The 14,581-nt window shown below is 43.4% G+C and overlaps 1 protein-coding gene across 1 annotated transcript in view; it reads right to left on the bottom strand.

Moving 5' to 3' along the window:
• PTPRR (protein tyrosine phosphatase, receptor type R) overlaps window positions 1-14,581 on the bottom strand; it is a 129,678-nt gene that overhangs the window by 30,794 nt on the left and 84,303 nt on the right. Inside the window, exon 8 of the mRNA XM_006026949.3 lies at window positions 2,088-2,225. Within this exon, the coding sequence (XP_006027011.1) occupies window positions 2,088-2,225 (138 nt within the window). The remainder of the gene's footprint in view (window positions 1-2,087; window positions 2,226-14,581) is intronic.

Here is a 14,581-nt window from a genome sequence, read left to right as displayed (position 1 = left end):
CCTGTGCTATGTGTCTTGTAGCTGTGGAGTTTTTAGGAACAGGTTAAACAAGTGCTTGTATGGGTAGTTTAGATAGGGATGTATCAGCTTTGAGCAGGGGGTCAGACTACAGGACCTCCCCAAGTCCCGTCTAGCCCTACTTTTCTATGATTCTATGTAGCTTATCTGCATGTATCCAGTGCAGCTTTAAGGAAGCCACATTGTACCTGCTTCTGTATTTAGCATCTGTGGAATGGATATGCTGAACTTCACTATGGTGCCCCCTAGCACAGTCCAGGGTGAAGATATGCCCAAAGAGTTAAAATTCAATCCTGCACAAATACCCTAAGTACCACATTTGTGCCATTTAAACCTTCAAAGCAGGATATCTGCAGGACTGGTTTCTTGACTTTCTCCTCTGGATCAACAGTGATTTTTACCTCTGTGCTTGAAGGAAGTTGGGAGGAGTCCTGAGACCATGCTAAGAACTTAACATTGATTTGCACCAGTATTAAATAAAGCTATTAACATAGGTAGGTGGGAATCCATCCAGAAATCACAGACTGAAAAACAGACTGTTATCTGGCCATTAACAACTGACGTGCAATGGTTCTAGGCAATCATTATTATAGAAAGGAGTAATATATTTTCATTCTGATCAGATGTCTCCTTTGTATTGATTAAACATATTCAAATATTATTCTTTGGGATGAAGCAGATCTCTTGTAAAACCTGGGTTGGATTTACCAGAAGTTCATAGAATCATAGAAAATTAGGGATGGAAGGGACCTTAGGAGATCATCTAGTACAGCCCCCTACTCAAAGCAGGACCATTTCCAACTAGATCACTTCAGCCAGGGCTTTGCTGAGCCAGTACTTTAAAAACCTCCAAGGATGGAAATTCCACTACCTAGGTAATCTGGTCCATTGCTTTACCACCCTCCTAATGAAAAAGTTTTTTTCTAAAATCCAATCTAACCTTCCCTTGCTGCAATTTGCTGCTCCTTGTTCTATCATCTGCCACCACTGAGAACAGTCTAGCTCCATCATCTTTGGAACCAACCTTCAGGGAGTTAAAGGCTATCACATCCCCCCTCAGTCTTCTGTTCTGCAGACTAAATAAACCCAGTTTCCTCAGCTTCTCCTCAAAAGTCATATGCCCCAGTCCCTGAATCATTTTCATTCCCCTCTGCCGGACTCTCTCCAACTTGTCCACATCCTTTCTGCAGTGGGGGGCCCAAAACTGAACACAGTACTCTAGGTGTGGCCTCACCAGTGCTGAATAGAGGGGAAGAATCACTTCCCTTGATCTGCTGGCAACACTCCTAGTACATGCAGCCAGTATGCTATTAGCCTTCTTGGCAACAAGGGCACATTGTTGACTCATATTCAGCTTATTGTTCACTGTAACCCTCAGGTCCTTTTCAGCAGAGTTGCTGCTTAGCCAGTTGGTCCCAAGCCTGTAGCAGTGCATGGAATTATTGTGTCCTAAGTGCAGGACTTTGCATTTGTTCTTATTGAACCTCATGAGATTTCTCTTGGCCCAGTCATCCTACTTGTCTAGGTCCCTCTGAATCCTAGCCCTGCCCTCCAGTGTATCTACTACTCCTCCCAGCTTGGTATCATCTGTAAACTTGCTGAGGGTGCAATCCATTCCATCTTTCAGATTGTTAATGAAGATATTGAACATAACCAGCCCCAGGACTGACCCCTGGGGCACTGAAGTTGTCTTCAGTTGTTCCAAAATGTGGGCTTGGAACATAGATGGTGAATTTCTATGAGCATTATAGTATTCAAAAAGAAAACATTTTATATATAAAACAGTAACAGGAAGTGATCCTTTATTTAGAAAGATGACCTAAGATTAGTGGAGTGTTTCTCATTCTAAACAACCCAACAACATAAATATAGGCAAACATATATAAGGATATTTTCTATGCACCTCTTGCATTTGCTTTATAATGGCTTATCTGGTCATCCATCTTAGGTTTTTCCAAAATGCCCATTACAAGTGGTTAACTGTTGGAATCATCAGATTTTCCATGAGGTTCTTCCTAAAAGCCTAGTCTACACACCCCATTTCTTGGTTTAGTTAATTGGTGTCATACCTCATTTTTTTCTTTAAGCTTTGTGATCATAACAATGACAGGGCTGTCTTCTTGCCAAACCATCTGCCAGAAATCATTCACGGTGTTAATCATCGGTCCCTGAGTTGCAATGAAAGCTTTCTCCTTGCCACTGTAACCCTAGCGAAGGAACAGATACAAAAATATTAGTTTTAAATTCATGCTAGGTGAAAGTTCTGAAGCAATCTAGACCACAAGACAAATAAAAGAGAAAGTATGTATGGCAATTAGAAGAGCTGCTAGAAGACTTTCTAGAAGAACAGGTTTTTTTATTTGAAATGACCCATTTCACAGAATTGAACTATTTCATGGGGTCTTACTGATTCTGTTGGAAGTTCTCTACCTTCTCAGTTTCTTTCTGGCACGCCCGCTCTCTGTGCTCCTAGAGCTGGCCTTTTGGTAGAACGCTAAGCCACTCAAATGGGAATATGAAGATGGGTAAGACCAAGAAGATTCATGACAGGATAAGGGATCTTAAATACATGAACCTTAAGAATTTAGGGCATGTCTATACTGTGGCAGCAGCATGCTCCAGCAGGGACAAGCTGAGCATACCCCAACCCTGGAGATGGACCAGTGAAGAGGCTCCATGACCCCTCTCAAGACATCAGTCCCCAACATGATTGAGAATGGTTACTCGGGATAACCATGCAGCATCTTCACTAGTGTATTTCTGGACCTGGAGAATGCAAAGAGTGGGAGAAAGTTGCTGGATCATGCTCAGAGCCATCTTGGATGAGGCATGCTGTTGTCACAGGGTAGACATACCCTAGGGTGTTCCAATTTGTAGTTGTTGAATAAAATAAGACTTTATATGAAAGACAGCTTGTTTATATATAGCGTACCCTGAGACAAACTGAAGAATAAAAGGTAGTAAGAGAGAGGAAGGTTACGGGGGAATGAATGAGACATGATTGTATTCATATTTTTCACTTGAAAAAGAAAACTTGTGAACTTGCACTCTGATTTTGGGTCCAGCATTAAAGTTTGAAATTCTTCTGAACTTTTCTGGCTGAAAAGATTGGGTAACTTCAAAAAGAAATTGATCTACAAAGTGTAGTTGGAAGTAGAGTTAAATGTATATTCCATTCTTTCTTCAGTACACCTTCTCCCCAAGAACAATAACAGTGAATTTTTCATAGTATGAAAAAATGAAGCAGATCTCCAGCTGGTATAAACTGTCATAGCTCCATTGACTAATCTTCTCCAGCATTACTGAAAATAACAGATATGTCCACATGTTCAACTAATTAAGAATTGTAAAAACACCCACAGTGTTTTATGATATATTGTAAACTCATTTCTTCAGCAGACTGCATTTTTCTGAAATATTAACAATATTATCATCATCTGCAATAGGAGATATGATAGCATTTCAGCCTGTGGGGGAAACAAACACCACAGATGACCCAACACACAGCCTAATTCCGCTGGGCAAAGCGTAGCACTGTAGCTCTTCTAAGGGAATACCTTGGATTGTCTATAGCAATGCTATCCTAATACTGTCTAGGATTCAAAGCCTTGAAAGTATGGGGTATTAAAAATGAGGATGAAGGGTCAAGGTTGTGTACATATATTCATGTATCCTAATTGTACCTAAGCAGCTATCAGGTTGGGCTAAAGAACCAACCTTCAACACAGCTATGCTGGTTCACTACAGCTGAAGATCTGGTCCATAACTATAATTAAGATACAAGGAGAGGGATAGGAAGCATATCTAAAACATACCTAGTTTCATTATAGTATATTTAGTACATATAGTATGTACCATAGAATAGTGTGGCAAGAAGGTTTTACTGGCAGTCATTAGGATTACTAGCATTATTTACTTGTAGCCTGACATTCAGAAAGAATGTCTCACCAGGCTTCAATGCTAGTAACTCATTTGAGTCATACAACCATGTCCCTATATTGAAAACATGTTCATGTACATTATACATCTATTATATAGGTGACTACATATGATAGAGATGGACTATTATTTAACAAATACACTTCATGCCTTTTTATATTTATTTTTCTTTAGCTTCACTTAAAAAGTACAGAGAGTCAGGAGTAGTATATAGGCTCATCACCCTTCAGTGCAAATGTGACAGGTGGGCGGAATGAGAAGTCCCGCCCCCCATTACCCCACCGCCTTTCCTCTTATATGCTGTGTAACATCACAAACCCCGCCCCCAACCCAGTCACGTGGTGTGACATCAGTAACTCTGCCCCCACCCCAGTCACATGGTGTGTGACATCAGCAACCCTGCCCCCACCCCAGTCACATGGTGTGTGACATCAGCAACCCCACCCCCAGTCACATGGTGTGTGACATCAGTAACCTCAACCCCACCTCCAGTCACATGGTGTTGACACCACCACCACATGGTCCATAACATCAGAAGGACAGCCCATGCAGCCCCCCAAGGCCCACCCCTTCATACTGCAAGACCTGCCCTAGACCACATGGTACAGTTATGACCTATCAGGCCCCAGACTGCTCTAGCACCCGGGCATGGGTGTGGCCTATGAGGAAGCAGTGGCAGGGTGTGACCCCTCTAACAACCCGCTCCACCACTCCCGAGCACTTGGCGGTGGTTTCAGAGGCCTCACACCTCCCCAAGAATGATGCTGAACCAACCAGAGCAAGCAGAGGGGTGGGGCTTAGGCTGCAAGCCCACCAGGTCTATCTGCTTTCCCAAGCAAGCCCTCTGTTTGTCTGAGACTGTGCTAAGGCTAGCAGGTGCAGATATGGATTTTTTCACAACTCCTGTAAGTCCCCTCATCACAACCACAAGACTTGTTAGATGGCCGCATAGAAAGCATTTTGAGGAGGAGGGCATCCCCCTAGCCCAAAGACTCTTTGAGATGCCTGACCCTGTTCAGGAAGTCCCAATGAACAGGCAAATGGAGGAGGCCCAGGCCCCTGAAGCAGACATTGACAATTTGGAAGATGGCATCTTTGTGCCAGAGCCTGCATGTGAAGTAGAGGTCATTGCAGAAGAGGCCGGTAAGAGACTTGAAGCATGGTTGTGGGGGGGCACTTAGATTTTGACAGTGGCGGTGTGGGTTCACTTCATAGCATGTGCGTGTTTGGAAGTAGCTAAGGACTAATTAAACAGCAGCTAACTAAGCTTTTATTTGCACTCCTTTGCAGTTAGATGAAGCCTTTTTAATGACTCCAGAAAGCCTGCTCACCAGTACACCCATACAGCTGACACCAGAAGGAAGCATATTTTTCTGCCGAGAACAAAGACTGGATGAGACTGAAGAGTTTAGAAGACAATTAGGCACTGAATCATCAGGTCCTGTTTCACGTCAAGAACGTAAAATCTTTATGAAATCTCTTGTGTATGTTTCCTTTTATGGCATAATGAAATATTGCTTGAGGAGGAGATTTCTTGAAAATTGTTGGGGTTGCATTCATGAACCCCAGGGGTTCAAGGGGTTCATGAACAAGGGGTTCATGAACCCCCAGGGGGGTCAAGGTGCTCATGATTGTATTACCTGGTTAGATGAAGACATAAATCAAACAATGAAGGAACTCTGCCAGGAAATATGTCTTGATAACATTTTCAACGCTGTTATAGCCATTGGGTTTGCCTGGAACATTCTCAGAATTACTGAGAAACATTTACTTCAGGTTAGAGAGCTTCTAAATGCTGTGTATTCTGCAGAAGATCCTAATGCTGCTCTTTATGATTTGATCACTGAGAAAGATAAACCTCTCACTCCCCATATTGAATGCTTAATTGGCACTAGAAATTATAAAACCCTGCTTAAGAAAACGGTTTAGCAAAAACAGTTTAAAATGAGGTTTAAATCTTTTGCTGATTTTAGGAGAAGGTGGGGGGTAGTAAAGCAAATCAACAGTTTTCAGTTGGGTATATTAGCATTTGCTTTAGTGTCTTGGATCTCTAAGGACATACATATAGCGGGTTTTTTTGTAAAGATAAAGCCAATGAGACTTAATGGTCACTAGAAACGATAAAAAACCTTCTTAGGAGAAGGTTTAACAAAATAATCCAGTAAATATTGTAAAGGTTTTTGATGGAAATAAGACTGTTTTAAAAAATATATTCTTACAGGACTTGTATGCTATGAAAGGGGTTGTGAATTTTCCAAGAACGAGGAGTGTGTTGTAAAGATAAACCAGACTGCAAAAACTGGCCTGTGCCTTCAGATGTCTACATATTTTAAGACTAAATGGATGGGATTATCTTTTAGTGGTGACTCTGTTTTAAAACAGTTATGTTTTACTTTATACATACACTACTTTCCTTACTGTATTATTTAATTTTTAACATAGAGGACTTACTTATTGTATCATTTCATTTATATTACAGAGAACTTATCTAGTGGGAAAGCCACATGTAATTTTACCACAGCAAGGTAAAAATTATTTTATGATTTTGAATGTGCGCGGGAGATGGGGATTCATGTGCCCAACTACATTTTTGCAATGGAGCTAAAGACAGGGGGAAAAATTCCTCAGAAAACTGCAGGCAAAAACCCAAGAAGGCTTGTAAAGCTAAGCCCAAAAAGCCAGAAAGCACTTGGGAGTTTAAGGGCGAAGAGTGTCTGTCTGAGTTTATTAAGGTTTTTATGGATAAAAAGTTCAAGGACTACATCTTCATAGCTCATGATGCCAAAACCTATGATGGTTACTTCATTGTTAGCCAGTTATTGAAGGGAAAAATGGGCGTGATACTAATCACCCAGGGTGGTAAACTCATGTGCACAGAAATGACCAGGCTAGGCATCTGTTTCATAGATTCTTTAAACTTTTTGCCAGTGAAACTTAGCAGGCTTCCACAGGCTATGGACTTGAAGGATGCAAAGGTTATTTCCCACATTTTTTTAACACGGCAAAAAAACCAAAATTATATGGGACCTCTCCCAAAGGTGGAGTACTACGGTGTTGAAAATATGATGTCTGGTGAGAAAACTGTTTTTAGAATGGTATCAGGATAATAGCGATAAGACCTTTGACATGCAAAAGAAGCTGGCCTATTATTGCCAGCAGGACAAAAATTTTGAAAGAGCCCTGATGCCTCTACAGGGATGAGATTATGAAAATGACATGGCATGTAGACTGAGTAAAAATAGATGGTGAACTCCAAAGAGTAGAAGACTGCATAGATCATTTCCAATACATCACGCTGGCCTCCATTTGTACGACCATGTACAGGTTTATGTTTTTGGACCCACAGACCATAGTGCTTCTCCCCACCTGGACAACTATCACAGACAGAAAAAGAGGTTTTCAAGCCATCTATCCAGTGGCTAATGTACATCTTGGAGAAATGTACAAAGAAAATGTTCAAATTCGACATGCCTTACAGGGTGGGGAATTTCAGGTAGGCTCCTATTTTTAGATGGCTATGTCAACATTGATGGAGAACCTACAGCATTTGATGGGTGTTTTTTCCATGGTTGTGTCACTTCCTACAATGAGAAAGACCAGAACCTGTTGACGGGGACCACCTATAGGTTTCTGAACTACCAGGCATTGCACAAGACTGATTATCTCGAGAGAGAGGGGTTTACCGTTAGGACCATTTGGGAGCACGTGTGGAGGGCTCTGTTAGAAATAGATGGGGAGCTTGCAGATTTTTTAAGCAGAACCCAGCTGCCTTCTCCACTGGTGCCTAGGGATGCTCTTTTTTGGGGGGGAGAACTAATGCCATCTGTCTATATTATCAAACTAAACCCAGCGAACAAATACACTATTATGATTTTACCAGTCTTTACCCTTACAGAAACAAAATGAAGGAATACTTAATCGGACACCCTGAAATCATTCATGACAATTTCCAACCCCTGTCGAGCTATTTTGGAATAGCCAGGGTGCAACTGTACCCACCACGAAACTTTTTTCCCCATGCTACCCATCAGGGTGAACGGGAAACTTATGTTCACGCTATGCTGCCTCTGTGCGGAAACAAGACACCAAAAGTGCAACCACACTGATGAAGAGACGGCCCTCCTGGGCATGTGGTGCATACCAGAATTGAATAAAGCTATCGCCAAGGGGTACAGAGTAGCTCAAATCTATGAAGTCTGGCATTTTGCTGAGAGGTCTAACACCCTTTATTCATGGTACATAAAAATACACCTCTGACAGAAGCAGGAAGCCTTGGGCTACCCCATCTGGTGTACTCACCAAGAAAAACAAGAGAGATATGTGGCCAATTTCTTCCAAAAAGAAGGCATGACTGTATGCCCACAGCGTATAAAACCCAACCCCGCAAAGCGCCAAATGGCAAAATTGTTTCTAAATTCTTTGTGGGATAAATTCAGAGAACCAACTTGCCCAACACCAGCATCACGAGAGACCCCGAAGAACACTTTGGCTACCTCTTTTCTCCCACCTATGAAATTTCATCTTGCAATGTGATTGATGATAAGATAGTTTGCTTGTTTTGGAAGCATGCCAAAGAGCATTACACACTCTCAGGTAACACAAACATCTTTATAGCCTGTTTCACCACCGCTTATGCATGCTTAGAGTTGTATGAGCTGCTAGACAGCTTGCAAGACTGTTGTCTGTACCACGACACAGATTCCATGATATTTGTGAGCTGTGAGGAAGATTGGAACCCCCTGCTAAGTGATTATTTAGGTGAGCTCACCAGTGAAATCCCACCAGATGAACACATCACAGAGTTTTTGTTGGCTGGTCTGAAAAACCTATGGGTACAAGTTGTCCTGGGGAAAGGTTTGCTTGAAGGTCAAAGGGATTACCCTGAATGTGGCCAACTATGAACAATTCAACTTTGAAACCTTGAGAGATCTTCGTCTAGATTATGGGGTAAACCCTGCTGGGGACAACCCTAAAACAATCATGATACAACAGTGCTCTATCTTCAGGAACAAAAGCAAGTGGACAATAGAAACCAAAGCCTTGAGAAAAACACAGAAAGTTGTTTATGACAAAAAGGTCGTCACAGAAAACTTTAACAGTCTCCCCTACGGTTTTGAACATGGATATGCACTGGAAGCACCCCTTTTCTGTGATTTTGGCAGGTCCTAGCAACTGTGGCAAAAGTTACTTTATTAAAAACCTTTTGGATCATGCTGATACAATGTTGTCTGTTGTGCCTGAGAATATTGTATGGTGCTATAGCTGTTGGCAGCCTTTTTATAAAGAACTGTTTTGTAAATATCCTTGTATCAAGTTTGTGGAGGGTCTACTGGACAGTCTCAACGATGACTGTTTGTTTCCTCCTATTAAAATATGGTTGTGGTAGATGATTTGATGGACTGTGTGTAACGGCGAAATTGAGAAAGCCTTTACCAAGTACATGCATCATCGGACTCTGAGCATTATGTATATAGTTCAAAATGTTTTCTGTCAAGGGAAAGGGAGCCATACCATTACCCTTAACACAAAATACATGGTTTTGTTTAAAAACCCCAGGGATTAGCTACAGATAGTGTCCCTGGCACAGCAGATGTACCCAGGTGAGGCCCAATTCTTTCTAGAAGCTTTTGAGGATGTCATTAAAACACCTTATGAGTATCTGGTGGTAAATTTAAATGCTTCTACCCCAGGCGCTTTTAGATTAACTGGGCTTTTTCCTCCTGACCAACCTGTCTTACACTTTAAAAAAAATTGTGGATGGGAATAAAAAGAGATGATGTAGCGGCGGCTTCTTCTTTGCTCTCAAGATGGTGGAAGGGAAACATGTCTAACCACATAAAAAGAAATCTAGCTCTCTTAAAACTGCTTCTTCAATCCTTCACACAGCAGAGTAAAGCTATACTTTGCTTGGCCTCTGACAATTTAGTAGCAGCCATTTCAGAAATTGCTCTGAACACCTTAAAAGGAAACATCCCTTTGACACAGCATCAAATTCGCGTGCTGAAAGAGAGACACGGGATCATAAAAAACCTAAGCAACAAAAGATTGTCTCTTAAAAAAGGAAACAGTTGGTGAAACAGTCTGGGGGATTTATCAGCCCTCTGTTAAGTTTTGCTCTCCCTCTGATTATGAGGCTTTTGAGTAACCAGTGATGGAGCACGCAGAAGAAATGTACCTAGTGTCCAGACATCAGCTGGAGCAACTAAGAGCTCCCCCACCACCTCAGGAAAATATCAGAACTGAGGCAATCCACTTATTGGATGCTGAAATGAGGGATATTCTTCAAAGGCCGGGTTTAGCAGAATATGATAAAGCTAAACGTATGCCGCTGTGCTTCAGAACCACCTGACCTACGTAAAGCAGGGTGATCTGGACAGAGGGAAATTCTGTTTCTGCCAGAACAGACCCCCTAGAATCTGGAACTCCCCTAGAAACCCCAATGAACCCTGACCCTGTCATTCAGGAAGTGTTGGATAATGTGCAAGCCCAATACAGGAAAAATGCTTACGTGTTGCTCACCAAGCTGAGCCAGCACAGGATATTTCTTTTTGGGATGATCAAGGGGGCTTTGTCTACAAAGGAATACTCATCAAGGGTTCTAACATGCTCGACTTAGTCTGGGGAGCCCTTCAGACTCACGCTGGGTCTAGTAAACGTCTGCCTAAAGGTTGGGACATCTTTATGAAAGCCATGGCTGAGCTGAACATACTATCTGTTATGGGCAACACCGTGAATTGCGACAATCTGGAACACCTAGAAGCATCTGCCTCAGACCAACAAACATGAACAGCACCGCCTAAGAAGCAAAAAACTGTCTCTAAAACCCATTGGCTTTCCACGTAAAGTTTTACACTTGAATTAAACTATTCTATACTGCTACAAATTTTGTCTACAGAGGATTTTTTAAAATGAAAACACACACACACAAACGTTTAAACAGCAACAGCTTTATATAATTCCTGCTAAAGGAATTGTCATCCATGAACCTGATGACGATGAATTTGGGCAGCTGCCCCAGAAACATTTTCTCCTGATTGCTGACATGGCTGCCAGTAGGAATGCTAAACACTTTCATATGGTCTATGGGGTATTTAGCGTTGGCCATACGCAAGGCCTCCGCGTGGGCCAGTCAGACGCCTGGGGTTACCTTCACTTTTTCCACAAAAAATGAGGCGGATATGATTTTTAATTTACGTTGGCCAGCCACTGCGCCACCCATCAAGCAGAAGGCATCTTTACTGCGTCATTTTAATTTTCACGTCCACTCCATTCAGCAACGGTTTTTCTTGAAAAAACAAATCACTATGGAGATGACCAAGCTGCTCTATCTTTTTGCTCTGTTCTGTCAGGTTTGCCTGTCTCCAAAACCCACGATTATCACCATCCTGCGTGACCATTTCATGATGTCCAGGGATATCTTTGTAAAACAGGCCGGCAGAAAATTGGGTGGCGAGGGTGTCATCACTGTAGTTGAGGACCAATTTGATGAAGGCTCGGTAAGGGTAACAGTTGTTGCTCTGGCTTATGAGACAATCTCCCAGAGTGACATCCAACTGACTAAAGACAGGCCAGTGGTATTTCACCAGACCCACTGCTGCCCTGGCATCAAGATTGGGTCTGTCTGCTTTTACAATCTTGCAGAAACGGTACAGCAGTGTGTTGTTCAAATCCATGTAATCTTCGCCATTCCCAGATATGAAAAAGTCAAAGGGGCTGGACTCGGTAATAGCTGAGAGTGGGGGGATCTCAACATACAGGCTTTTCTCAATGCTGGTCTGCATAGGGGCTATTTGAAACAGCCAGTTCAGATTTGCCGCATTCTTCAGACCCACAGTGAACAAAGGCCATGGCGATTAAAATATATTTCTGTTTCCTTCAGGAGAGTGCCCCTTCTTTCTCCCAGGCTGCTTCTTGGTCTTTGGTGTATGGCTGCCCTGTCGACTTAACCTCTTCTTTTTAAAGGGTTGAGGAGGTCCTGTATGTCTGAAGTGTGGCGCATCTCTCTTTCTTTTAAGGCTCCTTCTTTGAATATACATGAGGCCAGACCACTCCTGCTTTGCCTACTTGACCATGTTATTCAGAACAGCTCGGGAGATGTGACCAATCATGTCGTTACCTATGTTTTGAGCTGCATTTTTAGCATGGGGCTTAATAATCTCCAGACCCCATCTCAAAAGCAGAACAGCTTTTCTAAAGAGGCTGCAAAATATGCCTCCCACACCAGCCCTGTACATCACAGGCACCCCCTGATATCTGGGAAGACCATACCCGGCCTGGGCTTTATAATAATTTCTGTACAAATTAGGGTCCCCATAGTTTTTTACCATCATCATCATGCTTTTATTTATTTTAAAATCTCAAAGTCTTCCGGGGATGTAGGTGAATCTTAATGATCACCTTACCAAAGCAAAATGAAACGTGTTTGTTCTGATTCATTTTTATTTCAATGCTGATTGTGTTGATGTGGTATTGACTAATGGGGACATAATGCGGCTTGTCGTATGTGATGGTGACAAACTCGTTGCTCCCACGGACAGGGACGCAGCGTAGTAAAGGAACTGAAAAGCCCATGACAAGCTGATGTTCCACAATGTTTGTGTAGACATACAGCGAATTGAACCCATCAGCAATATCAGCTAGGAAGGGTGTTTTTTTAACAGAGGACCCAGGTAGTATTCCCCAAATATAGGCTAGCTCACCACAGGTATAAAAAGCGTAAGCGTTATCGCCGGTTTTAAGTCTCACTTTTCTGATCACTTGATCATAGTCCATAACTAATTCAGTAGGGTGGGTGGCAATTATATCGTTCATAAGGTCCAGCAACTCTGAGATGGTTGTATAATACCCCCGATGCAGGACATATTCCCATCTTCCCTTTCCTTTCAAGGTACTCAGCCCTCTGTAAAAATGGTTTTAAAGGCCTGAGCTATTTCACCACCTGACTTGTCTTTTGGACACAAGGCCCAGGCATACTTTGATAATATGTCTATTACTGTTAAGATGTACTTCACCCCACGATTGTGCTTGGAAAACTGCTGCATATTCAACAAATCTGCCTGCCATTGCACATCAATATCTGAAACAACAGTCTTGTTTCTTTTAAAATGTCTTCTCGTTGGTTTGTGTAGGGTGTAAGTGTCCTGCTCGGTAACCTCCACAGGCTCAAAGCCTGGGTTGGCGGTCATTGTCTTTGAACAAAACTGTTGCATCAGCCTTCGGTCTCAAACTGCTCTCTTTTGGACATGAACAAAAAAAATTCATGCAAAAGACCTTTACTTTCGGTGGGGTGCCAATGTGTAGGTTTTGAAAGTTCTCTATGAAGGCGTTGTCTACCTGCAAAAAGATTGTTATTAACACAGGCCCAGACAGTTACAAGAAAAGCACCCCACAAAAATAATCTAAATTAGTTACCTCAGCAGAGTCCCTTGAGACAGAGTTGTCTATGCTCTCCATAGGCAGGTCTGATATGGACTGCTCGAGTTCTGTCGCAGTCCCTGGTCTTGTTTTGGTAGACTTGGAATCCATATCACACTCCTGAATGTCATCCAGATCTGCCCTTGCTTGCCTTAGCATGGTCTCAGACAAACAGAGGGCTTGCTTGGGAAAGCAGATAGACTTGGTGGGCTTGCAGCATAAGCCCCACTCCTCTACTTGGCCCGGTTGGTTCGGCGCCATTCTTGGGAAGGTCTGAGGCCTCTGAAACCCCCGCCAATTGGCCGGGAGTGGTCGGGCAGGTTGTTAGAGGGGTCACAGCCCCACACTGCTACCCCATAGGCCACGCCCGTGCCCGGTTGCTAGAGCAGTCTCGGGCCTGATAGGTCATAACTGTACCATGTGGTCTAGGGTGGGTTTTGCAGTATGAGGTGGTGGGCTTTGGGGGGCTGCATGGGCTGTCCTTCCGATGTCATGGACCATGTGGTGGTGGTGTCACACACCATGTGACTGGGGGTGGGGGTGGAGTTGCTATGCTGCCCTCGCCGCTTCTGCAAAGCAGGGTTGGAACTGGGCGCGGCAGAACACAGTGGAGGGTGTGCGGGCCGCCTCCCGGTCGCATCCATGTTGCCATGTGCGAGCCGGAAGCGATATGCAGACCCATCTTTGCGCACGCGGGCTGTGGCCAGCAGCCAGGGCACGCGGGGTCAGAAGGGACTGCGGGGCGGTAAGGAACGCACGGGCTAGAATTAGTCACAGACGCGTAGTGGTTGATTCAAAGATTATTTACTTACACCCAAGATGGTTGCGGTGTAGGCTGGACAGCTTCCAGGTTCAGCTCCGCTTAAATCCTCGTTGGAGGACTACGACAAATTCGGTTCTTGGGCCCCGGAGTGGTTAAGGCTCCGCGGGTTCGGCAATTCTTTCCCACGGAGTTGTCGAAGCTCCGTGGGCTCTATTCGGTTCTCAGGCCCCGGAGTTGTTAAGGCTCCGTGGGTTTGAAAATTGAGTATATAGGATAGGGATATGTCTAGGATTGCGCTCGGCGACGGGGAGAGGCCAGAGGCTGTTTAGACCTCCGTTGCCTTCTTAAGAAATGCGTTGGGTCCGTAAGGATCTGCAGCGCTTAGAGATCTTCACACAGCGTGAAGTCTCCTCCTCCTGGTGTTCGTGGAGTCCTCCAACTTGGGCG

Source organism: Alligator sinensis, unplaced genomic scaffold (assembly GCF_000455745.1).
Source record: "Alligator sinensis unplaced genomic scaffold, ASM45574v1 scaffold506_1, whole genome shotgun sequence".
Classification (NCBI taxonomy): Eukaryota; Metazoa; Chordata; order Crocodylia; family Alligatoridae; genus Alligator; species Alligator sinensis.
This window is presented reverse-complemented; position numbering and strand designations above follow the sequence as displayed.